This window comes from Salmo salar, chromosome ssa07, assembly GCF_905237065.1.
Source record: "Salmo salar chromosome ssa07, Ssal_v3.1, whole genome shotgun sequence".
Classification (NCBI taxonomy): domain Eukaryota; kingdom Metazoa; phylum Chordata; class Actinopteri; order Salmoniformes; family Salmonidae; genus Salmo; species Salmo salar.
The window spans coordinates 45510254-45537695 of NC_059448.1; the positions used below are offsets into that span (position 1 = coordinate 45510254).

Consider the following 27442-nt stretch of genomic DNA (forward strand, 5'->3'; position numbering starts at 1 on the left):
TAGCTCTCTTTGCTATCTCATGGCAACAGACAGCATTTTGGCAACATTATTGTAAGACAATAAGGAGCCAGGGCGGCAGGTAGCCTAGCTGTTAAGAGTGTTGCTGGTTCGAATCCCTGAGTCGACTAGGTGAAAAATATGCCAATGTGCCATTGAGCAAGGCTCTTAACCTTAATCTGGATGAAGAGCATCTGCTAAATTACTAAAATGTAAAAATGAGTCTGGACAAAGACACACCCATCAATAGCACAGGGGACTCTAGTGTTTACCTTTTTCCGACAAAAGACAGAGAGGTCATGCCACCAGGCGATGGTGTGTTCACCAGCGATACCATTGATGTATAAAAAACGAGTGAGACCAGTCACTGGTTACGGTTCTTCAGTCGTGTCACTGGAGACCACTGTCGGACAACAGAACGCATTGCGCATTTGCCGGGTGATAGAGAGTGTGTAGGTGGTGGTGACGGCTACATGAGAGCAAGTGAACGAAGTGTCTCGTGCACAACAGCGGGTCATTATCCCTGAATTAAGAGTTAGCTGGGGATACATTGACCCCCATATCGATTTGGATATGTCGGTCCGCACGCGGGCAGGATTTTACCGTCAGGAGGTAAACAAAACGGCATGGGAGGTTCCAGAGCGATACCGCGAGCTAAAGCAGGTGGGGACTGGCGCCTATGGGACAGTATGGTGAGTTTTATACGAGTTTAATCATCAAACATGGGTGGTAGGCTACTCTTCGTAAATGTCGAATTTGGAGTTTGGCAATACAAACCAAGCCACAACAAGACGTGACTCGTTCTTAAAATAAGCATCGCGGTTGTTTTTTTTAGGAACTGTTCATCTCATTCATTCTTCATGTGGTTATATCAAAATGAAGTTTTTGTGCAGTGGCGCGCTGGATTGTGTCCGAATTAAGTCATCAACAAACATCGGTGCCATTTGATGAATAGTGAAGACATAACTGTTACATTATGCGGTTTATGTTTCTTTCCTAAGCATAGCTTAAACGGCAGGGACTTTTTTGGTTTTGTTTAGTCGGGAAAAGCATAACAAAGAACCCCCATTGGCCTCATTGTTTGTTGGATTTTAGTGAGCAGAAGATTTAGATTTAAGTGCATCGGCCTACAAGGCTACATCTGTTCTGGGTCTTTGCGCAATGTTTCTTGGGATATGCCTACCCCAAATGTTTCTACTTGAAATACCCAAGAATGTCATTGTAGTATGCATAACCACTTGATTATAAAACATGATATTTGGATGTAAATTATTTTAAATAAATAATTAATCAAGCACTTAATAAAACATAAGAGTTGGGTCCTTCTTCAGTAGGCTACCACCAATGGCCTACATTGCTTAAATGTTTTCTTCCCTGTACCTATATTTCTTGCTGCAGCTCTGCCCAGGACCGCAGGACTGGGGTGAGGGTGGCCATCAAGAAGCTCCACAGACCCTTCCAGTCAAAGCTCTTTGCCAAGAGGGCCTACAGAGAGCTCAGGCTTCTCAAGCACATGAAGCACGAAAATGTGAGGGCCTTTCCTGAAATACGCACCTCATGATTAATGCACATAAATAGAAAAGGTGTCTGTTTCACACCGCTAATTAGGCCTTGTCTAAAAATGTAAGGACTCAACTCTACAGTACTGCATTTAAAACTCACTTTTGTCCATAGCAAACAGTTAAAATCCTTATGGCCTAGGCTGCATGCAGAGAGCAGTAACATTTTTTTTTTTGCACTCAGTGAGATAAACACAGCTGTTCCTTATGATTGGCAATTAGTCAGTAGCAGAGTTGTCAGAAAGATCACATTGGTAATATTCACATCACAACCCATAATACTAAACAGAAACACATCATATCAAGATTATAGAGATGTTCATTTGAGGCAGGCACAGGTTCTGAGTCTTGATTTGAGAAGTTGAATCAGGCATTCAACTTGGGGCGGCAGGTAGCCTAGTGGTTAGAGTGTTGGGCCAGTAACCGAAAGGTTGCTGGATTCAAAACTCGAGCTGACAAGGTAAAAATCTGTCGTTCTGCCCCTGAACAAGGCAGTTAACCCACTGTTCCCCCGTAGGCTGTCATTGTAAATAAGAATTTGTTCTTAACTGACTTGCTTAGTTAAATAAAGGTTAAATAAAAAAAATATATATATTTTTTTAAACATGTACACGTTGTAGCTCTCCTGGGCCAGGGTTGGACTTGGTATACTGGGTATACAGGGAGTAGGTAGAGTTTAATAAGGGTACACAAGGAAAGTCTGAGAAGGAAGCCAATCCGTGTTGTGGAAAAATTGCCTCATAGCAACATCTACTTTAGTCAGTGGCTCACACTATAATGACAGAGACACACCCCATATCACAATTGTGTGTGTGTGTAACTTCAAGTGGGAATCATTTCCTGATACTGTAATTGAGATACATGATGCACCAAAAAAATTCTCCAGTTAATCTATAATTGAGCTATTCTATTTATTTTCTGTTATTCTTTGATTGGCTTGGATTAGGTGATTGGACTGCTGGATGTGTTCACTTCTGAGATCTCATTGGACAGGTTTCATGACTTGTAAGTACCTCTTTGTCCAGTACCCTTCCTGTTCATATATTGAATGTTTTTATTCACAATAAAGTATTTTTTTTGCTTTTCCCCTGTCATTCTCAGTTACCTAGTAATGCCATTCATGGGTACTGATCTGGGGAAACTGATGAAGATGGAGAGATTGTCACAGGATAGGGTGCAATTCCTTGTCTATCAAATCCTGAAAGGACTCAAGGTTAGAGTTGCATACATACACATGCACAAAAAAAAAGAGATATACTTAGAAATGCTAATTTTATCTCCAACATTCAAATATGATACAAAGTTAAGGCAGTTTATACAGAAGGTTTAAATGTTTCCCAGAATATACTTGAATACCAACCTCTTTTTCTAATTTTATGACTTTCTCTTTCTATGGTCTTTCGTGTCTCCCCACAGTATATCCACTCTGCAGGGATCATCCACAGGGTGTGTAACCCTTGACCTTTCAACTATGTGCATTGGGGTTGGGGCCCTTGCACTTTTTCACGCCCACTGCTATTCATGCCATTTTCCATATCATAAGGTCTTTGTGTGGGTGCTTGCGTGTGTTTGCGTCAGTCTGGCAGCATGATAATGTAATATTTCTAAATACCAACAGGATCTCAAACCTGGAAATTTGTCGGTCAACGAAGACTGTGAGCTGAAGGTACTACATATACGTATTGCTACCAGACCTGTGATAAGCACTGTGCTCTCCCTGTTCAGTCTCACTCTCTCAATTTAACTGAAAATCACTTTATTGCAATGGAGGCTGCTGGGTGGGGGGGACAGCTCAACAGCTCTTACTAATGGCTGGAACGGAGCAAATAGAATGGCATCAAACACCTGGAAACCATGGATTTGATACCATTCTACTATTCCGCTCGTGCCATTACCACGAGCCCGTCATCCCCAATTAAGGTGCCACCAACCTGTGCTTTATTGTCATGAAAGGGACAATCCAATGAAGCCAAACCAATTCTCTCTCTGTCTGTCTCAGATCCTTGACTTCGGGCTGGCTCGGCAGACGGACACAGAGATGACTGGGTACGTCGTCACTCGCTGGTACAGAGCCCCAGAGGTAATCCTCAATTGGATGCACTATACCCAGACTGGTGAGTCTCTCTCATAAACTTATTCGTGGCTGCCTTCTTTGTCCACAAGATGGCAGTACTTTCTAATGTAAAAAACAGTGTTATCGCCATGATTAATCATGCTATTGTATACAGAAAAATATCCTAAAGTATGAGGTCCTATGGAGATCTATCTCTTTGTACAATTTGTGTACAGTATCTTTGTAACTGAACTCACTGGTATGGTAGCAGTTTGGTAGCAACGTGATACTGAAAGACCATTCAATCCTATGGCAATCCTATGTATGTCTGTCCTCTATCCTCAGTGGATATCTGGTCGGTGGGCTGCATCATGGCGGAGATGCTGCTGGGGAAGCCGCTGTTCAGAGGAAATGACCGTATCCTTTTTCAGTGTTTACTACTCTCTGTCATCACCCCACACACCTACTGCAGAGAGAGAGACACTAGTCTTTGTACTTATAATGATCCTGCCAGGCAAGTCAGCGGGTGCATTAGTCATAATTATTTGTTAACGACCAGTCAAAGACTAGTTCTGTAAGCTTATTATGGCTAAGCATATATAGTATGAGCAGCATGTGAATGTGACTTCCTGTACCACATGAGCTATGACACTTGACCCCTGGGTGAGCACAGACCTGGACCAACTGAAAGAGATCATGAAGATCACTGGTACACCAACTGCAGACTTTGTTACGAAGCTACAAAGCCAAGATGTAAGTCATGTGGGCACTCAAAATACAGTTGAAGTCGGAAGTTTACATACACCTTAGCCAAATACATTTAAACTCAGTTTTTCACAATTCCTGACACTTAATCCTAGTAAAAATACCCTGTCTTAGGTCAGTTGGGATCACCACGTTATTTTAAGAATGTGAAATGTCAGAATAATAGTAGAGAATGATTTATTTCAAATTGTATTTCTTTCATCACATTTCCAGTATGTCAGAAGTTTATATATACTCAATTAGTATTTGGTAGCATTGCCTTTAAATTGTTTATCTTGGGTCAAACATTTCAGGTAGCCTTCCACAAGCTTCCCACAATAAGTTGGGTGAATTTTGGCCCATTCCTCCTCACAGAGCAGGTGTAACTGAGTCAGGTTTGTAGGCCTCCTTGCTAGCACACACTTTTTCAGTTCTGCCCACAATTATTCTATGGGATTGAGGTCAGGGCTTTGTGATGACCACTCCAATACCTTGACTTTGTTGTCCTTAAGCCATTTTGCCACAACTTTGGAAGTATGCTTGGGGTCATTGTCCATTTGAAAGACCCATTTGCGACCAAGCTTTAACTTTTTTAGGATAGGGGGCAGCATTCGGAATTTTGGATGAAAAGCGTGCCCAAAGTAAACTGCCTGCTACTCAGGCCCAGAAGCTAGGATATGCATATAATTGGATAGAAAACACTCTAAAGTTTCTAAAACTGTTAAAATAATGTCTTTGAGTAAAACAGAACTTATTTGGCAGGCGAAACCCCGAGGACAAACCATCCAGGAATGTTTTTTGTTGTTGAGGTGACTCAGTTTTCAATTAGGTTTCTATGGGAACCTAGATTTCTGTGGCACTTGGTTGCAGTTCCTATTGCTTCCACGAGATGTCAACAGTCTTTAGAAATTGGTTGATGTTTTTCTTTAGAGAAATTAAGAAGTACGGCTATTCAGAACGAGGGTCCAGCCTAGTGGACTATACTGTTTTGATGTGCACTGCAGGTCACGCGCTTCACGTTGTTTTTATCCGGTATTGAACACAGTTTATCCCGTCTTAAATTTTATCGATTATTTACATTTTAAAATACCTAAAGTTGGATTAGGAAAGTTGTTTGAAATGTTTGGACAGCGTTTACAGGTAACTTATTGGATATTTTGTAATCATGCTGGGCGAGTTGGAACCGGTGTTTTTCTGAATCAAACGCGCCAAATAAATTGACATTTTGGAGATATAACGACGGAATTAATCGAACAAAAGGACCATTTGTGATTGACTCAAATGATGTCAATTAGCCTATCAGAAGCTTCTAAAGCCATGACATCATTTTCTGGAGTTTTCCAAGCTGTTTAAAGGCACAGTCAACTTAGTGTATGTAAACTTCTGACCCACTGGAATTGTGATACAGTGAAATAATCTGTCTGGAAACAATTGTTGGAAAAATTACTTGTGTCATGAACAAAGTAGATGTCCTAACTGACTTGCCAAAACTATAGTTTGTTAACAAGAAATTTGTGAAGTGGTTTAAAAATGAGTTTTAATGACTCCAACCTAAGTGTATGTAAACTTCCGACTTCAACTGTACATTCAGATAGTACACATTCAAAGCAAACACAGCCTACTGGCGTACATACCAACAGAATACCATATACACTCCCATGTAAATCTGCTCCTCTTCCAACAGGCCAAAAACTACATACGGAGCCTTCCCAAAGTACCAAAGAAAGATTTGCACTTTCTTTTTTCCAAAGCTAGCTCAGACGGTGAGCAGACATTCAATACTATGATGTGAACACGCAGTTAGTTGAATTTGACAGTCTATTACTAAAGGATAAAAAAAAGTGGTTTACAAAACAACAACTGTTTCTAACTATTGTCAGGAGTGTCCTTCTGAACATAACACCACTAAAGACAATGTATACCTCTGTGTGTGGCAGCGGTGTGTGTGCTGGAGCGCATGCTGTTGCTGGACCCTGAGCGGAGGGTGAGTGCGTCGGAGGCGCTGGCCATGCCTTTTTTCAGCGAGTTCAGAGAACCAGAGGAGGAGACTGAGGCCCAGTCCTACGATCACTCCATGGACAACACAGACCTGCCTCTGGAACAGTGGAAACGTGAGAGATGGATGGATGGATGGAGGGAAGCTGAAGAAAGAGATGGAGAGCACAGGGAGGGAGGAGGAAGAGATGGGGAGAGAGAGATGGCTGGGGAGCAGGGAGGGAGAGAGAGAGATACGGGCAGAGGAAAAAAGGGGCAGAGATGGAGGATGGGGTGGCAGGTAGCCTAGAGGTTAAGACCATTGGGGATGTAACTGAAAAGTTGCTGGTTCGAATCCCCAAGCTGGCGAGGTAGAAAATGATGCAATTCTGCCCGTGTGCAAGGCAACAACTGCTCCCTGGGCGCCAATGACATGGAAGTCGATTAAGGCAGCCCCCTGCAACGCTCTAATTAAGAAGGGTTGGGTTAAATGGAGAAGACGCATTCAGTTGTGCAACTGACTAGGTATCCCCTTTCCCTAGGAAGAGGGTTTAAGGAAAAAAATTCCTTTGCTCATTCCACATGATAAAGGGAGAGAAAGATGACAAGGAAGAGATGAGGGAGATGGATGTGTGATAACACATTCAGCTTGAGAGAAAGAAAGGGGAAGAAAAAGCTATACAGTACAGAGTAACTAATTAGTAATTTCTTGTGATATCTCCTACAGGTCACACATTCACAGAGATTCTGTCCTTCAGGCCTGCAGCAACAGAGACCAAGGACCCCAAAGAGACATCACTCTGAGAGTACACCCACACCTGTCAATTATTATTATAAGGTGTTGTTGTATTGTGCAGATAGATCGAATGCAATGTACAGAATGTAGTTTATTGATTATAAATAGATTTTCTGCCAAATAAACATTTTCAAAGATATTGTCAATCTTGTGTAATTGTGGAACTACTGTAACAGCCAACCAATGAGCCCCTGGGAAAGAAATTCTTACTTGCTTCCCCGTAAACCATGACTGTAAACTGAGAGTTTAGAGGGATAGTTCATCAAAATGTCGTCAAATGTTAATCAAAAACAAAAACCCTTTCTTGTGAGATGTTGCAAACTATACTGAACAATAATATACTGCTCAGAAAAATAAAGCGAACACTTAAACAACACAATGTAACTCCAAGTCAATCACACTGGTACAGGGCACTGTTGCCGGAAGTCCTAGACAGGGAATGCGCACTGGAAGCCTGGTGCGTGGTGCTGGCTTTGGAGGCGCCAGACTGGAAACACGCACTACAGGGCTAGTGCGAGGAGCGGGAGCAGGACGAACTGGACTATGGGTAAGCACTGGAGCGCACAGCCTGCACAACCCTTCCTGGCTGAGTGTTCAATGTAGCCTGGCCACGCTGAGGAGCTTCCACCGATCGCACCGGCCTTTGAATGCTTCTTCTCACTACAGTGCGCATATCCCCATAGCTCGGTGCTTTCTTGACTCGATGCTCCCCATAATAAGCACGAGGAGTTGGTTCAGGTCTATTGCCTGACTTTGCCCAACTCCCGTGTGCCCCCCCCCTGGGGCTGCCTCTCAGGCTCCCGTAGCTCCCGTAACTTGTCCTCCCATAATTGCCGTTCCTTCAGTCAGGTCCATCCTTCAGGCCGGTGCTCCAATCCCCGCTGCTTGGTCATCTTGTGGTGGGTGGTTCTGTAACGGCCATCGAAGGGAGTAGACCAAGGCGCAGCGGGTTGAGTGCTCATTTTTTACTTTTATTGAACACGAAAACAAAACAAGAAATGAACGACAGCTGAACAGTTCCGTCAGGTACAAAACACTAGACTGAAAACAACCACCCACAAACACAAGCTGAAAAACCTCTACTAAATAGGACCTCCAATCAGAGGCAACAAGAAACAGCTGCCTCCAATTGAATGTCAAACAAAAACCCTAAACATAGAAATAGAAAAACTAGACACGGACATAGAAATATACTAACATAGAACATATACCAAAACCCCCGAAACACATAAAACAAACACCCCCTGCCACGCCCTGACCAAACTACAATAACAAACAACCTCTTTTACTGGTCAGGACGTGACATTGTCATCTAAAACACTCATAAACTTTTACAGACGCACAATCGAGAGCATCCTGTCGGGCTGTATCACCGCCTGGTATGACGGCAATTGCACCGCCCTCAACCGCAAGGCTCTCCAGAGAGTAGTGCGGTCTGCACAATCACCGGGGGCAAACTACCTGTTCTCCAGGACACCTACAGCACCCGATGTCACAGGAAGGCCAAAAAGATCATCAAGGACAACAACTACCCGAGTCATTGCCTGTTCACCTCGCTATCATCCAGAAGGCGAGGTCAGTACAGGTGCATCAAAGCTGGGAACGAGAGACTGAAAAACAGCTTCTATCTCAAGGCCATCAGATTGTTAAACAGCCATCATTAACATAGAGAGGCTGCTGCCAACATACAGACTCAAATCTCTGGCCACATAAATAAACAGACTTAATAAATATATCACTAGTCACTATAAATAGTGCCACTTTAATAATGTTTACATATCCTACATTACTCATCTCATATGTATATTCTGTATTCTACACCATCTACTGCATCTTGCCTATGCCACACGCCATCACTCATCTATATATTTAAATGTACATATTCTTATTCATCATTTTACATTTGAGTGTATTTGTGTGTATAAGGTAGTTGTTGTGAATTTGTTAGATTACTTGTTAGATTTTACTGCGTAGTCGGAACTAGAAGCACAAGCATTTCGCTACACTCGCATTAACATCTGCTAACCATGTGTATGTGACCAATAACATTTGATTTGATTTGATATGTAAAGTCCCTCAGTCGATGAGTGAATTTCGAACACAGATTCAACCACAAAGACCAGGGAGGTTTTCCAATGCCTCGCAAATAAGGGCATCTATTGGTAGATAGGTAAAAATAATGTAAAGCAGACATTGAATGTCCCTTTGAGCATGGTGAAGTTATTAATTACACTTTGGATGGTGTATCAATACACCCAGTCACTACAAAAAGCCAAGCATCCTTCCTAACTCAGTTGCCAGAGAGGAAGAAAACCACTCTGGGATTTCACAATTTTTTATTTTACCTTTATTTAACTAGGCAAGTCAGTCAAGAACAAATTCCTATTTACAATGACAGCCTAGGAACAGTGGGTTAACTGCCTTGTTCAGAGGCAGAACGACAGATTTATACCTTGTCAGCTCAGGGATTCGATCTAGCAACCTTTCAGTTACTGGCCCAATGTTCTAACCACTAGGATACCTGCCATGAGGCCAATGGTGACTTTAAACATTTAATGGCTGTGATAGGAGAAAACTGAGGATGGATCAAGAAATATTGTAGTTACTCCACAATACTAACCTAATTGAGTAAAAAGAAGGAAGCTTCCAAAAACATGCATCATGTTTGCAACAAGGCACTAAAGTAATACTGCAAATAATGTGGCAAAGCAATTAACTTTTTGTCCTGAATACAGTGTTATGTTTGGAGCAAATCCAATACAACACATTACTGAGTACGACTCTCCATATCTTCAGTCATCATGCTGGGTGCATCATGTTATGGGTATGTTTGTAATTGTTAAGGACTGGGGAGTTTTTCAGGATTTTTCAGTCAAGATGCTCTCAATGGTGCAGCTGTAGAACTTTTGAGGGATTTTAGGGCCCTTTCCAAACCTTTTCAACTTCCTGAGGGGGAAGAGGCGCTGTCGCACCTTCTTCACGACGGTGCGCATGTGAGTGGACCATTTTAAATCCTTAGTGATTTGGACACCAAGGAACTTGAAGCTCTTGACCTGCTCCACTGCAGCCCTGTTGATGTTGATGTGGGAATGCTCCCACATGAGATGTAGTCAATGAACAGCATTCTCACATAGGTATTCCTCTTATCTAGATGGGTGAGGGCAGTGTGGAGTTCAATTGACATTGCGTCGTCTATGGACCTATTGGGGCGGTATGCAAATTAGAGTGGGTCTAGGGTGTGTGGGATGATGGAGTTGATGTGTGCCATATTCAGCGTTTCAAAGCGCTTCATGATTACAGATGTGAGTGCTACAGGGCGGTAGTCATTGTGGCATGAAGCCTTAGATTTCTTGGGAACAGGAATGATGGTAGTCATTTTAAGGATTACAGATTGGGACAAGGAGAGGTTGAAAATGACTGTGAATATGCCTGCCAGCTGATCTGCGCATGTTCTGAGAATGCACCCTGGAATATCTCTCAAGGGCACATTCTAGCAGCTTCTCTCTGTGCGATTCTCCGCATGATCCTAATGCCAGCCGATCAGTACGCCAAACAGCCGTTGCATTTTAACCTGTTTGGGCTAGGGGGCAGTATTGAGAATTTTGGAAAAATATGTGCCCATGACAAGGTTTCATGCAGGAAGTGGCCTGTCTGACAAGGAGTCGTGCGTCTTGCATCTGTTTATTGAAGAGTAAGGATCTTAGCTGTAACGTGACAATTCCCAGGGCTCCAATAGGCTCTCAGAACCCGGGAAAAACCTGAACGATGACGAGGCAGATTATCGCCTTATCCAAGTGGCCGATCAGAGGACCATTGAATGAGGCGCGTGCACGATTCGCCCCCGTGGAGAAATTTCATTCGGCTGTTTAGCTTATTGCAGATTCCCGGTCGGAATATTATCGCTTTTCTACGAGATAAATGGCATAAAAATTGGTTTTAAACAGCGGTTGACATGCTTCGAAGTACGGTAATGGAATATTTAGACATTTTTTGTCACGCCATGCGCCATGCGCACGACCGTTATTTACCATTCGTATAGTGTCTAGAACGCATCGAACAAAACAGAGGATATTTGGATATAACGATGGATTATTTGGTACCAAACCTACATTTGTTATTGAAGTAGAAGTCCTGGGAGTGCATTCTGACGAAGAACAGGAAAGGTAAGAACATTTTTCTTATAGGAAATAGGATTTTGGTGAAGGCTAATCTTGCCGGGTGTCTAAATAGCTAGCCGTGATGGCTGGGCTATGTACTTAGAATATTGCAAAATGTGCTTCATCCGAAAAGCTATTTTAAAATCGGACATATCGAGTGCATAGAGGAGTAATGTATCTATAATTCTTAAAATAATTGTTATGCTTTTTGTGAACGTTTATCGTGAGTAATTTAGCAAACTGTTAGTAAATTCCCCGGAAGTTTGCGGGGGTATGCTTTTTCTGAACGTCACATGCTAATGTAAAAAGCTGTTTTTTGATATAAATATGAACTTGATTGAACAGACATGCATGTATTGTATAACATAATGTCCTAGGTGTGTCATCTGATGAAGATCATAAAAGGTTAGTGCTGCATTTAGCTGTGGTTTGGGTTTTTGTGACATTATATGCTAGCTTGAAAAATGGGTGTCTGATTATTTCTGGCTGGGCACTCTCCTGACATAATCTAATGTTTTGCTTTCGTTGTAAAGCCTTTTTGAAATCGGACAGTGTGGTTAGATTAAGGAGAGTCTTGTCTTTAAATAGCTGTAAAATAGTCATATGTTTGAGAAATTGAAGTAATAGTATTTCAAACGATTCAAAAATCGCGCCACTGAATTCAGGTGGCTGTTACGTAGGTGGGACGAATTCGTCCCGCCTTGCCCATAGAGGTTAATCCAAACTGGAATGATTTGTTTGTTAAGACACAAACAATATAGCTCTGTGATATTTAACAAGTAGTGTTTATCTGTCCTGTGTGGCTCAGCTGGTAGAGCATGGGTGTTTGCAACGTCAGGGTTGTGGGTTCAATTCCCATGGGGGACCAGTACGGAGAAAAAAATGTATGAGATGTAAGTCGCTCTGGATTAGAGTGTCTGCTAAAATGTCAAATGTATTGTCATGACGTTGGCCTGTGGGTAAGGTTTATGACCCCCCCATAAATACCTTTCTCCCTTCCCCTCTCTTTCTGACCCTACTGAAGGACTTGAATAGCCTGTGTTAAATATAGAGAGTCTGGGAACATCAAACAAATGGGGAAAAGCAACCATATTTTGGTAATAAAACCAGTTGGAAATATGCTTGGGAACGTAATGAGTATGGATGTCAGTTCGGTTGTCATCTGAGACATTATGACTGATGACAGGACGACATAAACTGTACCTGAGAAAGAATACACCCTCTAGTTATCAGAGAAACTTGGAATTGTTATGCAATTGAAATGTTTGATATTGAAATTGTTTGTTAGGAGATTAAATGTAACTTTAGCTTCCAAATGAGAGAATTGGGTTTTCATAAGGAAAGTGCCCTGCTTGATCAGTGGCCCACCCCTGTGAAGAGACAGGGGTTATAAACGATGAAACACATCCTTCCCCCTCTCAACTATATAAGCCTTTGATGAAAAGATAACCACATGTTCCAGTATGTGAGGTCTGCAGCCTCTACGTTAGAAGGACACACATGTCAAGTACAGAACTAAGCCAACCTCGGCGTGAGCTTTGGTGGCGAATGGTATGAACTTTGAGCTTATTCACTACAGAAGTGATACTTCCTAGCCGTTGAGTTAGCAGCGGCCGCTGTAGACGTGGGCTAGGAAAGGACGGACGACGGATCCAGTCTAACAGACGGACGAAGATACCACCACGTATCCAATTTAACACCAGAGACATTCTTCCGAGGACAGGAAGATCTGTTGGCCAACCCGGCCAGCATCTACGACCAATCTACCGAAGCGCAGCTCAGAGTAAATATTTATTGCATTTTCCTTTTCCAAATGGGCGGTAATTTAGAATGCATAAGATAATGTATTTACGATAGCATAGCTGCTGTTTCTTTGTTCCTAAATCTTCCCGCTCTTTCATTCAAGCCCAACCCCCTTTCCTTTGTGTAACCAGCCATCATGTATGACATCATTTGTATTCGGTGTATTTGTAATTCTGTGTGATTAGTTTAGGTATTTAGTAAATAAATAATTAAACCCAATTTTGTATTGCTGATTCAACTTGTTAGCCAGGGTTCGTGAAGATAGCCAAGAATTTACAACTTTCATTATGAGACTGAAAATAAGATAAGGGTTAATATTGACTGCTATCGATGTAAAATATGACTAAGTATTTTAAGAGTTTATTCGGAAGATAACGGCTCTATAAACGTTCTTCCGTGGTGCCCCGACTTTCTAGTTAATTACATTTACATGATTAACTTAATCAGGTAATATTAATTACAGAGAAAGGATTTTATAGGTTAGCATGTCATATCACTTAATCCGGCATAGCCAAAGACACGACAGTATCTTAAGGAATGTAATTCATTGACCACTAGATATACAGTTGCTGTTGGAAGTTTACATACACCTTAGCCAAATACATTTAAACTCAGTTTTTCCATTTTCCTGACATTTAATCCTAGTAAAAATTCCCTGTTTTAGGTCAGTTAGGATCACCACTTTATTTTAAGAAAATGAAGAAGATAATGATTTATTTCAGATTTTATTTCTTTCATCACATTCAAAGTGGGTCAGAAGTTTACATACACTCAATTAGTATTTGGTAGCATTGCCTTGAAATTGTTTAACTTGGGTCAAACGTTTCGGGTAGCCTTCCACAAGCTTCCCACAATAAGTTGGGTGAATTTTGGCCCATTCCTCCTGACAGAGCTGGTGTAACTGAGACAGGTTTGTAGGCCTCCTTGCTCGCATATGCTTTTTCAGTGCTGCCCACACATTTTCTATAGGATTGAGGTCAGGGCTTTGTGATGGCAACTCCAATACCTTGACTTTGTTGTCCTTAAGCCATTTTGCCACAACTTTGGAAGTATGCTTGGGGTCATTGTCCACTTGAAAGACCCATTTGCGACCAAGCTTTAACTTCCTGACTGATGTTTTTTGTAAGTTACTCTGGATAAGAGCGTCTGCTAAATAACGTAAATGCAAATGTAAATGTAATGATGTCTTGAGATGTTGCTTCAATATATCCACATCATTTTCCTCCCTCATGATGCCATCTATTTTGTGAAGTGCACCAGTCCCTCCTGCAGCAAAACATCCCCACAACATGATGCTGCCACCCCCGTGCTTCACGGTTGGGATGGTGTTCTTCGGCTTGCAAGCCTCCTCCTTTTCCCTCCAAACATAATGATGGTCATTATGGCCAAACAGTTATATTTTTGTTTCATCAGACCAGAGGACATTTCTCCTAAAAGTACGATCTTTGTCCCCATGTGCAGCTGCAAATCGCAGTCTGGCTTTTTTTGTGGTGGTTTTGTGGCAGTGGCTTCTTCCTTGCTGAGCGGCCTTTCAGGTTATGTCGATATAGGACTCGTTTTACTGTTGATATAGATACTTTTGTACCTGTTTCCTCCAGCATCTTCACAAGGTCCTTTGCTGATGTTCTGGGATTGATTTGCACTTTTCGCACCAAAGTACGTTCATCTCTAGGAGACAGAACGCGTCTCCTCCTGAGTGGTATGACAGCTGTGTGGTCCCATGGTGTTTACACTTGCATACTATTGTTTGTACAGATTAACGTGGTACCCGTTTGAAAATTGCTCCCAAGGATGAACCAGACATGTGGAGGTCTACAATTTTCTTTCTGAGGTCTTGGCTGATTTCTTATGATTTTCCCATGATGTCAAGCAAAGAGGCACTGAGTTTGAAGGTAGGCCTTGAAATACATCCACAGGTACACCTCCAATTGACTCAAAATGTCAATTAGCCTATCAGAAGCTTCTAAAGCCATGACATAATTTTCTGGAAATTTCCAAGCTGTTTAAAGGCACAGTCAACTTAGTGTATGTGAACTTCTGACCGACTGGAATTGTGGTACAGTGAATTTTAAGTGAAATAATCTTTCTGTAAACAATTGTTGGAAAAATTACTTGTGTCATGCACAAAGTAGATGTCCTAACCGACTTGCCAAAACTATAGTTTGTTAACAAGAAATTTGTGGAGTGGTTGAAAAACAAGTTTTAATGACTCCAACCTAAGTGTATGTAAACTTCCGCTTTCAACTGTATTATCTTACATTAAGTGCTATTTGAATATGCAGATCATATAGAATGCACCCTGAAATATTGTTCTATTGTTTTTGAGGTGACAGAAAACATTCGATTTCATAGTTCATATTTTCAATTGACAATAAAATACTGTATGTGCACTGGGTAGATTATTTTATCATTGTACATTTAATGTTTATTACAGTCATGTAGAATGGCTTAAACTTCAGAAAGTTTGCATAGACGGAATCAACAACAAAAAAGTGTGCCACTTTGTGTGGTAAGTTACTGGCTTGATAAGATGGCTCATGCAATGTTTATTATACAACAGATGCTACTTCGCATTCTTCAAAATGTTGTCACAGGTATGTAGCTATGCCTTCTTGCCTTTTACCAGAGATATCTGATCTATCAGATGATTGGGTAAGTAGATTTAATCACATATGTGATTATTACCTAATGTAAGGGTAGAAAATACCATCCCTTGTCTGAGGAGACAACATTCCCTGCAGAGGGCCAAACATAGAGAATCCCTTCATCAGGCTTCACATCTCTCTGCTTCTTATCCTTATGACAGGTAAGAGCAGTCATCTCAATCCATTTCCTGTAGTGTATGGATAACATTCCCAATGGTTATGTTCCAATGTCCATACTAGCAGACCACTTAGAATGAACAAATTCATTTGACATGCATTCTAAGTAGTATGATGGTGTGAATTTTGGAACAGAGCTCTGGTGCCAACAAATTGGTCTTTCCCAGCAGGATATAGAGTTGCAGGGTGGGATAATGACTTTGATGCACCGTTTTTGTCCTTCCAAATCTATGTAGTTAATAAGGTAAAAGGGGTGACTGGTAGGAAATATGTGTGTTTCATGTGTTATGGAAAACATTATTTTGCCCCAATTGTAACTGTTGTGCTGAAGAGATGCTTAAATCAGTATCAGCCATACCTTTTGTTTTATAGTGATGTTTGATGACTTATACCATCTGATATTGTTTTGTTTCAGTTACCACAGTAACCACCACGAGCACAGGAGGTGGGCCTCTTCTTTTTCAGTATTTAGAATAATCACATTCAGATTCAGGCATTTAGTGAATTTCTTAGGAACACAAATTTCAATTTGAGCAAGGCTGAGGAACAATTTACATTGTAATAAGTCAGATGAGGCCTAAGAAACATTACCTTCTTTACTCATTTTCATTATTATCCTCAGTTACAAATGTCTGAGAATCCTGATCAACTACCAACAAGATCAGTGCCCTCATGTTACTGCAAAGACAGATTTAGCCACTCTCCAGTACTTAACTGCCAAAATAAATGTTGAATGAAGGGAGAAAATAGTCAATTAACCAACATTAATATGGATTTATTTTCTGTCCCTTTTCAGATGGAGGTTTTACTGCTGTGCTGTGCTGTGCTGTCCTTGGGATTTGTACCTTTGACTTCCATATTACACCCTGGGTCAACTGAAGTACACTACTGGGTTGAGGCATTCACCTACAAAGCCACCGGTGCCAAGTGTCACGTTGCATAAGGATGGGAGACAGGTGCAGGAATATGTAATAGGGTTTTTAAATTCTCGACCCAAAACATAAGAGAGAGGTGTAAACCTCTAATATAATTCACGGGATGAAACCTGAGTGGCGCAGTGGTCTAAGGCACTGCATCTCAGTGCAAGAGGTGTCACAGCAGTCCCTGCTTTAAATCCAGGCTGCATCACATCCGGCTGTGATTGGGAGTTCCATAGGGTGCCGCACAATTGGCCCAGCGTCGTCTGGGTTTGGCTGGGGTAGGCCATCATTGTAAATAATAATTTGTTCTTAACTGACTTGCCTAGTTAAATAAAGGTTAAAAAAATAACAAGTGCACAAAAATATACGTAGCACCAAAAACGGAATAAAACAGAGCACAGGTACTCACAAGACCAATGGACATAGGACAATGATCGACAAGGAAAATGGGTAACAGAGGGCACATATATGCACATACTATCAGGGGGAATGGGAACCAGGTGTGCGTAATGAGACAAGACAGTCCGGGGTTGGGGGTGATGATCCAGTTCAGTGACACCTAGAAGGCCAGTGACGTAGACCTCCGGAGCTGGTGAATGGAATGAGCAGCAGTACCGGGGGAATCCGTGACACCAACGGTCTCATTATTCCACATTTTGTTGTGTTACAGACTGAATTCAAAATTTATTAATATATTTTTTTTCTCACCAAACTAACTACACACAATATCCCATAGTGGAATTATGTTTATAAAAATAACAAAAATCTATAAAAAAGGAAAAACAGAAATATCTAATTTACATAAGTATTCACATCCCTTAGTAGATTTGAATATACCCTTGAATATACCCTTGATTACATTTTGGATGGTGTATCAATACACCCAGTCACTACAAAGATACAGGCGTCCTTCCTAAGCTAGTTGCCGGAGTGGAAGTAAACCGTTCAGGGATTTCACCATGAGCCCAATGGTGACTTTAAAACAGTTATAGAGTTTAGTGGCTGTGGTAGGAGAAAACTAAGGATGGATCAACAACATTATAGTCACTCCACAAAACTAACCTAATTGGCAGAGTGAAAAGAAGGAAGCCTGTACAGAATACAAATTTCCAAAACTGCAATAAATGTGGCAAAGCAATTCACTTTTGGTCCTGAATACAAGGTGTTATGGTTGGGGCAAATCCAATACAATTACAGAGTACCACTGGTGGCTGCATCATGTTATAGGTATGCTTGTAATCGTTACAGACTGGGGAGTTTTTCAGGATAAAAATAAACGGAATTGACCCAAGCACAGGCAAAATCCGAAAGGAAAATCGAAGTGGTTCAGTCTGCTTCATAAAGCTAAAGTAAAAGTATGTTTCATACACAACTTTGAGGTCAAATGTAATTACATTAAAATAACAAAAGGTATGACATCATTGCACTCTATTTGACTTTCGATAAGAGATTCTGGTAAAAGCCATGCCCTGAAACCAAGTTCTTGACACTCCTATATTTGTCATACACTCATGTTCTACACATATGGTCTCTAATCTTTCCTCCAATTGGTTCTGTCTATTACAAATAGTGAATTAATTGACTTCAGCTCTCAAGGACCAGGGAAAGAGAGTTGGAGACCACCAATTTTATACCTCAGTACATTGCCCTCTACATGTTAGTTCACAGTAAAAGCTGCCAGTTCTGTTGCACCCTATTTAATGGTCACTACAGAAATAATGTATTTTAAATGGGCAGGTTTAAATGGGCAGGGCAGGTTTGCTCCCAGTCTGTTCTCTCTGATAAGATGTGTTTGTTTACCTTCTCACTCTACTACTTGACTCTGTAACAGTCCCAAATTTCCTGGTGTCCATTCAATTCACTCCATCGCTGCGAGACAATGAAGGATACACACACCCTGCTCATTCTGCTTCTGCTGCTAGTGTACCTAGCAGGTAATATGATTTAAAAAAATATATAACAACATTGTTTTATGATAATATTTTGTGAACATTTATTTTTGAGGATGCAAAAGTCGGTTTGATATCAGTCAGTAGGTCTGGACACTTCCTGTTAAGCTTTGTAATTATATATACCTTCAATGTCTACAGAGGTCCAGCTTTTGTTTGGGTGAAAATAGTGAAAAACATTATAATGTGTTGATGATAGACTGTGGCTATTTTAATGAACTTCCAGGATCAGCTTTTACCACTGATGGAGGGAGTGGCAGTACCAGTAAGTAAACCACATCACATAATAGCCAGCCAAATTATACAGGATGGAACACATCGCTGCATTGATGGGAATGTTGGGTACTTTGAATAATGACTGTGGTAGTAGGGTAGTACTATCACCTATCAGCTAACTACAGAAGTGAAGGCCTTTTGTTGGATTATCGTTGAAGTAATGTATAACTGTTACAAGAATACATTTACACCCTGTATCAAATAAATCCTTCATTCTAAAACCGGTAGGCCTACATTGCCTGATTGTGCACTGTAATTTTCAGATGGTCCCTTGGAACTAACCATAGTGGGACCTGACTTTGTTAAAGTGGGCGTGCCACGCAGCTTTGACTGTGCCGCCCAGTGCTCTCCCTCCTGCAGCTACAGAATGAGTATCTACGGGCAGATTTGGCAGGGCAACAAGCTATTGTTCACAGCTCGCCAATGGGAGGAGTCCCTAAACCTTACATGCACTGCAAGGAATGATGACTCTGGGAGGTCCTCTACAGTATCAAAGATACTCCAGGTTTTAGGTGTGTGGGTGGTTGTTGGTTTTTATGCCACTTCACCTGATATTAGGAATGGATTGATAATTCAATGTGTTGTAATTTACTCACAAGATGTCTGGATTACATGATTAGTGCTAAATTAAATGATTTTGCTCACGTTATTTACATTGGTTGTAGGATCTAGACTATTATCTAAATGTGTATGTGCTCCTCCATTTAGCTGGACCAACAAACGTATCGATCACAGGCCCTGCCCTGATGACCCCAGGGGCCCCTCAACGCTTCCAATGTAACGCCGACTGCCGTCCCTCCTGCAACTACACCTGGAAGATAAAAGGCCGATGGCTCGGGGGACAGGGGAACGAGATTATCGTAACTCCCGAAGAGTTGGCCACATCTGTTACCCTGAACTGCAAGGCCATCAACAGTGTGTCTGGGTTCTATGCCATGGCAACCAGGAAAATACCTGTGACATGTAGGTTATTGGGAGATTTAGAGTTTCCTCTAACAATTGTAGTTTCCCTCTTGTTGTTAGTGTAATGCAATTGTCCATCTCCACATCAATAGCTTCATCTATCAATATACACACGTTCCCTTACATAGTATATAGTGTATATTTGATGATTCAAGAGTGATGTTGGGGTTTTGGTGGAAATTATATTTGAACCAGTTTCTTCCTTTAATTTTTGTCTCCTACCAGCTGGTCCATCAGAGGTCCACATCATAGGCCCAGAATCTGTTGCAGTCGGCTTCAAGTCCATGTTTCAGTGCATTGCCAAATGCACTCCCGCTTGTGACTACCACTGGACCATTGATGGTCACACTGTCCATGGCAGTGAGATGGAGATGACGGTCGAGCAACATGTGAAGCCAGAGAAGATTATGTGCCACGCTCAGAATACGATCTCAACTCATTTTGAGGTGGTCACCAAGACCGTACGAGTGGAAGGTACAACAGAAATCTCATGATTATACGTTTTAGCAACTACCTTAATTTTAGGAGACTAAATCTTTAACTGATGTATATGGTCTTTATGATGCTGTCATAAACATTATTTGTCCTAATATCATGGTTTTTTGTGTTCCTTTTGGAATGTTTTTGTGCGTGTGACAGACAATGACAAAAAAAAGATCCTCTCAAAACAATATGCTTGTCAAGCTGTGTCCAGGTTGTGTTTGTACAACCAGACCATCTCTGGGAGGAAGCGTCAGCATTGGACAGCAGCTGAAACCGGGTCCCGATTGAGTACGAACACTCCTTGCTGACAACAACACCAGGCTCCAAAGCATTAAAGCTGTAAAACAGGAAAATAGACTGAAAATAGACAAGACATTATAACCTTGCATACCAGCTACAGTGCCTTCAGAAAGTATTCACACCCCTTGACTTTTTCCACATTTTGTTGTGTTAGTCAGAATTTAAAATGTTATACATTTACATTGTTTTGTCACTGGCCTACACACTACCCAATAATGTCAATGTGGAATTATGGTTATTTGTATTTTTTTTTAACTAATTATTTAAAAATGAAAAGATTAGATGTCTTGAGTCAATAAGTATTCAAACCCTTTGTTATGGCAAGCCTAAATAAGTTCAGGAGTAAAAATGTGCTTAAAACCTCTTGGGGCTAGGTGGGACGCTAGCGTGCCACCCGTGGTGCACTCCATCAACAGCAGGTGCATTTCAAGAGCGGCAAATTTGAATCCAAATAAATGTCAAAATTCAAATTTTTCAAAAATACAACTATTTTACACCATTTGAAAGATAAACATCTCCTTAATCTAACCACGTTTTACGATTTCAAAAAGGTTTTACGGCGAAAGCATAAATTTAGAGTATGTTAGGACAGTACATTTACAAGAGTTGTGTGTAATGTTTTGTCAAGTCAAAGACAGGGTCACCAAAACCATAAAACCAGCTAAAATGATGCACTAACCTTTTACAATCTCCATCAGATGACACTCCTAGGACATTATGTTAGACAATGCATGCATTTTTAGTTCTATCAAGTTCATATTTATATCCAAAAACAGCGTTTTACTATGGCATTGATGTTGAGGAAATCGTTTCCCTCCAATAACCGGCAGTCAAGTCAGCGTCACAAATTAAATAATTAAAATTAGAAAACATTGGTAAAATATTATATTGTCATTTAAAGAATTATAGATTTACATCTCTTGGAAATCACACTTTGCAATAATCTGAGCACTGCGCCCAGAAAAATACGCGTTGCGATACAGACTAGACGTCATGTTGGGGAGATCTAAAATCGAAAATACTATGTAAATAATCCATTACCTTTGATTCTCTTCATCAGATGTCACTTCCAGGTATCACAGGTCCATAACGAATGTAGTTTTGTTCAAAAAAGCTCATCATTTATGTCCAAAAATCTCCGTCTCGTTAGCACATGATGTAAGCCAGCCGGACTTCTCGTCATGAACGAGGAGAAAAAATATATTTCCGTTCGTTCAAACATGTCAAACGTTGTATAGCATAAATCATTAGGGCCTTTTTTAACCAGAACATGAATAATATTCAAGGTGGACGAATGCATACTCTTTTATAACGTATTGGAACGAGGGTACCCAACATGAACTCGCGCCAGGTGTCTAATGGGACATCATCGTTCCATGGCTCTTGTTCGGTCAGATCTCCCTCCAGAAGACTCAAAACACTTTGTAAAGGCTGGTGACATCTAGTGGAAGCAATAGGAAGTGCCAAAATATTCCTAAGCCCCTGTGTTTTTCAATGGGATAGGTTTAAAGTCAATACAACACATCAGGTATCCACTTCCTGTCAGAAAATGTCTCAGGGTTTTGCCTGCCAAATGAGTTCTGTTATACTCACAGACACCATTCAAACAGTTTTAGAAACTTTAGAGTGTTTTCTATCCATATATAATAAGTATATGCATATTCTAGTTACTGGGTAGGATTAGTAACCAGATTAAATCGGGTACATTTTTTTTATCCAGACGTGCAAATGCTGCCCCCTAGACCCAACAGGTTAACAAGTCACAAAATTGTTTAACATGACTTTTTGAATGACTACCTCACAAATACAATTATCTGTAAGATCCCTCAGGAGAGCATTTCAAACACAGATTCAACCACAAAGACCACAAAGGTTTTTCAACGCCTTGTACAGAAGGGCACCTATTGGTAGATGGGTATAAATGAATAAAAAAGCAGGCATTGAATATACCTTTGAGCATGGTGAAGTTATTAATTACACTTTGGATGGTGTATCAATACACCCAGTGACTACAAAGATACGTGACCTTCCTAACTCAGTTGATGGAGAGGAGGGAAACCACTCAGGGATTTCACCATGAGGCCAATGGTGACGTTAAAACAGTTACAGAGTTGAATGGCTGTGATAAGAGAAAACTGAGGATGGATCAACAACATTGTAATTAACAAAACTAACCTAATTGAAAGAGTGAAAAGAAGGAAGCCTGTACAAAATAAAAAATATTCCAAAACATGCATCCTGTTTGCAACAAGGCACTACAGTAATACTGCAATTCACTTTTTTGTCCTGGGGCAAATCCAATACAAGTAAAGAACAAGACGGCCCACACACTGTTGAAGCTCCCAATTCACCGCTTTATTGACAATGTTTCGATCCGAAACGGATCTGTCAGGTCAAATCCAATACAGCACATTACTGAGTACCACTCTCCATATTTTCAAACATAGTGGTGGCTGCATCATGTTATGGGTATGCATGTAATCGTCAAGGACTGTGGAGTTTTTGCAGCTAAATAAAATCATGGAATGGAGCTAAGCACAGGCAAAATCCTAGAGGAAAACCTGGTTCAGTCTGCTTTCCACCAGACACTGGGAGATGAATTCACCTTTCAGCAAGGCAATAACCTAAAACAAAACTAAACAAGAGTTGCTTACCAAGAAGACATTGAATATTCTGAGTTAAATCTGCTTGAAAATCTATGGCAAGACCTAAAAATGGTTGTCTAGCAATGATCAACAACAAATTTGACAGAGCTTGAAGAATTTTGTTGCACAGTCCAGGTGTGGAAAGCTCTTAGAGATTTACCCAGAAAGACTCACAGCTGTAATCGCTGCCAAAGGTGATTCTATTGTATTGAATACTTATCTAATCAAGATATAAGTGTTTTATTTTCATATTTTATTTGCAAATGTAGAATTTCTTCCCGACTTTGACATTATAGAGTATTTTGTGTAGATCGTTGACAAAAAAAGTACAGTTAAATCAATTTTAATCTCACTTTGTAACACAACAAAATGTTGAAAAAGTGAAGTTAATCTGATATGAATAAGCTCATACAATGCAATGACAATGAAAATGACTGGTCCTGCTTGGTCTGTGGCATCGGCCTGAAGTATGGAGTCAGTTGTTGTTGCCAATCCTAACTTTCCACCAGTGGTGGAAAAAGTACTAAATTCTCATATTTGAGTAAAAGTAAAGATACCTTAATAGAAAATGACTCAAGTAAAAGTGAAAGTCACCCAGTAAAATACTACTTGACTAAAAGTCTAAAAGTATTTGGTTTTAAATATACTTAAGTATCAAAAGAAAATGTAGTTGATAAAATATACTTAAGCATCAAAAGTAAAAGTAAAAGTATGAATAATTAAAATGTCCTTATATTAAGCAAACCAGACGGCACAATTTTCATGTTCTTTTATTGGATAGCCAGGGTCACACTCCAACACTCAGAAATAATTTAAAAACAAAGCATTTGTGTTTAGTGAGTCCGCCAGATCAGAGGCAGTAGGGATGACCAGGGATGTTCTCTTGATAAGTGTGCAAATTTGACCATTTTCTGTCTTGCTAAGCATTGAAAATGTAACAAGGACTTTTGGGTGTCAGGGAAAATGTATGGAGTTAAGATAACATAATTTTCATTAGGAATGTAGTGAAGTAAAAGTAAAAGTAAAAGTTGTCAAAAATATGAATAGTAAAGTAAAGTACAGATACCCCCAAAAACTACTTAAGTAGTACTTTAAAGTATTTTTACTTAAGTACTTTACACCACTGCTTTCCACCAGCACTGTACTGCACTGTACCATCCTCCGGTCCAACCAGCTGTGGGATATTGAGCACAATGATTTCTATAAACCCTGGATTGCTGATGCTACGTATTGACCATTGAGAGGCTATGAAGCCATCGGTCGGCCATATTGGCACTCCCCAGTAGGAGCAGTCCTCCATAGGAATGAATGGAATTTACTGAATATATAAATAATTGGTCTACCCCTGTCACAGTGCTGTCCTTCATCACGCCAGCAATCTCTCACAAAGTGTTCACTCTGGTCTTTCTGCTGAAAGACAAATTCCAGAACAAAAAAATATTTTGTAAAATATGAGGCTTACCCTGACACACATGGGTAAGTTGATGGGTCATGTAAACAAATTCAATAGAATGTTATATAGATAGGGGATACAATCATCCCAGCTCTGCAGATTTTGCTGCAAAGAGACAGAATTATTAGATCATTTGTTTTGTTACTGTCCATATGTACAGTACTGTAGCTTGTTTCGGTTGCAGGTTCAGGAATGGCTGAAGAATTGCAACATTTACCGGTAGCTAACTCTGCAAATAGAACTGCTGGGTGATTTAAAAAGTCATAGTCAATCGATCAATAATATAATAATAATCTTAGCAAAAATGTTTATCTTTAATTTACAATCTGTATAAACTATGAGAATAGAAAGATTCTGAACTTTTGTGAAACATCACAGCACAGTTAAAAAATATATGCCAAATAGAAATCAAAACTGTTCAGAAATAGATCGGAGGGGTGGAGTGGAGCTGAAGGTTGGGACTAAAAACAAACAAAATATAACTATTGTAAAAGATACTGTGTCTGTAAAATGTAAACGCTGGAAGTAGTAGCCTAAGTGTTGTTGTCCATTAGTTTACTCCAATTAGGGGAGGGGTGGTAGGGTTAGGGGAAAATAACAAAGGAAAAAACAAACAAAAAAAACATATATATATATATATATATATATGATTATATATGATTATATACACTGTATATTTACAAAAAATATATTTATGGGGGATTGGAAAGGATGCAGACAATTACATTGATGGAAGCCACAACCTATCTGTAATATTAAAGCTGTCAGATATTCCAGTGAGTTTAATTAGCTCCCAATTAGTGTAATTTGTTCAGAAATAAAGTAAAATAAAAATCATTTGAAATAAGTTCCACTGGATATCATAAGGTGAATGCACCAATTTGTAAGTCGCTCTGGATAAGAGAGTTGGATATTTTTCTATTTTAGCAGACACCGATGCAGCACCCCAGGTTGAATACCCCTGATCTAACCCGCTGGCTTCTGAAGCCCCCATGAGCTCCCGAGTCGAGAAGCAGTCTAGCTAATGAGCTAGTGTCGCAAATTAGCATTTTGCTAGCTAGTTGAGCTGGTTTACAAGAAAACATATTTTTGCTAACAGATGATGGGGTTTCCTTGGTCGCCGGTTTGCCTGGTCCCTGGGCATGAAAAGGTTGACGACCTTGGGTTAGATGATTCCCCCAGACACTGTAGCTAGCTAGCAAGACCTGCTCAGCAAAAATGTTATTGGGATGCGGCAATGTTGGATTAGTCTTTTAATTTTGAGTTAAATGTAATTGAAGTAAGTGGTTACTACTGGTTCAAATCCGAGGTGAGAGAAACTATCATGTCCTGTATTTTGGTAAGAGCTCAGAGTGATGTCACACACCCAATTCTTAATAGTTTCCTTATTAGGGGTTCACAGTGAAGCTACCTATTGTTATTCTTAGATTTAATTTTACTTTTACATCTTCAAATATTTCAAGCATAGATTGGTAACTTTTTTCTAATTTGACACACTGGAGCTATGTTGGCCTATAGGTGGTGCTGTTAAAAGTGGTCCCATTTAAACCCTCATATCCACCACCCCGTTTGATTTAGAGACTTGAAACTTTGTATGTAGGTGTCTTTCCTTACACTGAACAAATTTGCCTCAAGGACAGTGGTGGAAAAATAACTCAATTTTCATACTTGAGTAAAAGTAAAGTTACGTTAATAGAAAAAGACTCAAGAAAAAGGGAAAGTATCCCGGGAAAATACTACTTATACATCAGGTTTTAATATGCTTAAGCATCGAAAGTAAATGTATTTGCTCAAATATACTTTAGTATCAAAAGTAAAAGTATAAATAATTTCAAATGCTCCTGATGAGGTGGCGGATGGTCTCCTGAGGGATCTCCTCCCAGACCTGGACTAAAGCATCCGCCAACTCCTGGACAGTCTGTGGTGCAACGTGGCGTTGGTGGATGGAGCGAGACATGATGTCCCAGATGTGCTCAATTGGATTCAGGTCTGGGGAACGGGCGGGCCAGTCCATAGCATCAATGCCTTCCTCTTGCAGGAACTGCTGACACACTCCAGCCACATGAGGTCTAGCATTGTCTTGCATTAGGAGGAACCCAGGGCCAACCACACCAGCATATGGTCTCACAAGGGGTCTGAGGATCTCATCTCGGTACCTAATGGCAGTCAGGCTACCTCTGGCGAGCACATGGAGGGCTGTGCGGCCCCCCAAAGAAATGCCACCCCACACTATGACTGACCCACCGCCAAACCGGTCATGCTGGAGGATGTTGCAAGCAGCAGAACGTTCTCCACGGCGTCTCCAGACTCTGTCACGTCTGTCACGTGCTCAGTGTGAACCTGCTTTCATCTGTGAAGAGCACAGGGCGCCAGTGGCGAATTTGCCAATCTTGGTGTTCTCTGGCAAATGCCAAACGTCCTGCACGGTGTTGGGCTGTAAGCACAACCCCCACCTGTGGACGTCGGGCCCTCATACCACCCTCATGGAGTCTGTTTCTGACCGTTTGAGCAGACACATGCACATTTGTGGCCTGCTGGAGGTCATTTT

The 27442-nt window shown here is 40.7% G+C and overlaps 2 protein-coding genes across 2 annotated transcripts; both read left to right on the forward strand.

Annotated features, from left to right (window-relative positions):
- The first annotated feature begins 319 nt into the window (after nucleotides 1-319).
- LOC106609457 (mitogen-activated protein kinase 12) lies at nucleotides 320-7269 on the forward strand. The gene is made up of 12 exons (XM_045722056.1): nucleotides 320-689; nucleotides 1396-1525; nucleotides 2503-2561; nucleotides 2658-2769; nucleotides 2973-3002; nucleotides 3175-3222; nucleotides 3556-3670; nucleotides 3955-4026; nucleotides 4283-4362; nucleotides 6038-6116; nucleotides 6291-6464; nucleotides 7055-7269. The coding sequence occupies exons 1-12, from the start codon at nucleotides 571-573 to the stop codon at nucleotides 7129-7131; spliced, it is 1095 nt and encodes a 364-aa protein (XP_045578012.1). The 5' UTR covers nucleotides 320-570; the 3' UTR covers nucleotides 7132-7269.
- An 11234-nt stretch (nucleotides 7270-18503) lies between these two features.
- On the forward strand, nucleotides 18504-20603 carry LOC106609459 (uncharacterized). Its single transcript, XM_014208323.2, has 5 exons — nucleotides 18504-18759; nucleotides 19001-19039; nucleotides 19314-19562; nucleotides 19759-20013; nucleotides 20239-20603. Exons 1-5 carry the CDS (start codon nucleotides 18705-18707, stop codon nucleotides 20505-20507), a joined length of 867 nt encoding a protein of 288 aa, XP_014063798.2. The 5' UTR covers nucleotides 18504-18704; the 3' UTR covers nucleotides 20508-20603.
- The last annotated feature ends 6839 nt before the right edge of the window (nucleotides 20604-27442 follow it).

Excerpts from the sequence above, each read along its gene's own strand:
- LOC106609459 (XM_014208323.2), top strand. The coding sequence starts at position 18,705 with ATGAAGGATACACACACCCTGCTCATTCTGCTTCTGCTGCTAGTGTAC. Across the intron at positions 19,040-19,313 it reads TGGAGGGAGTGGCAGTACCA|ATGGTCCCTTGGAACTAACC; the intron begins GTAAGTAAACCA and ends TGTAATTTTCAG. Across the intron at positions 20,014-20,238 it reads CAGGAAAATACCTGTGACAT|CTGGTCCATCAGAGGTCCAC; the intron begins GTAGGTTATTGG and ends GTCTCCTACCAG.
- LOC106609457 (XM_045722056.1), top strand. The coding sequence starts at position 571 with ATGTCGGTCCGCACGCGGGCAGGATTTTACCGTCAGGAGGTAAACAAA. Across the intron at positions 3,003-3,174 it reads CTGCAGGGATCATCCACAGG|GATCTCAAACCTGGAAATTT; the intron begins GTGTGTAACCCT and ends AAATACCAACAG. Across the intron at positions 3,671-3,954 it reads GATGCACTATACCCAGACTG|TGGATATCTGGTCGGTGGGC; the intron begins GTGAGTCTCTCT and ends CTCTATCCTCAG.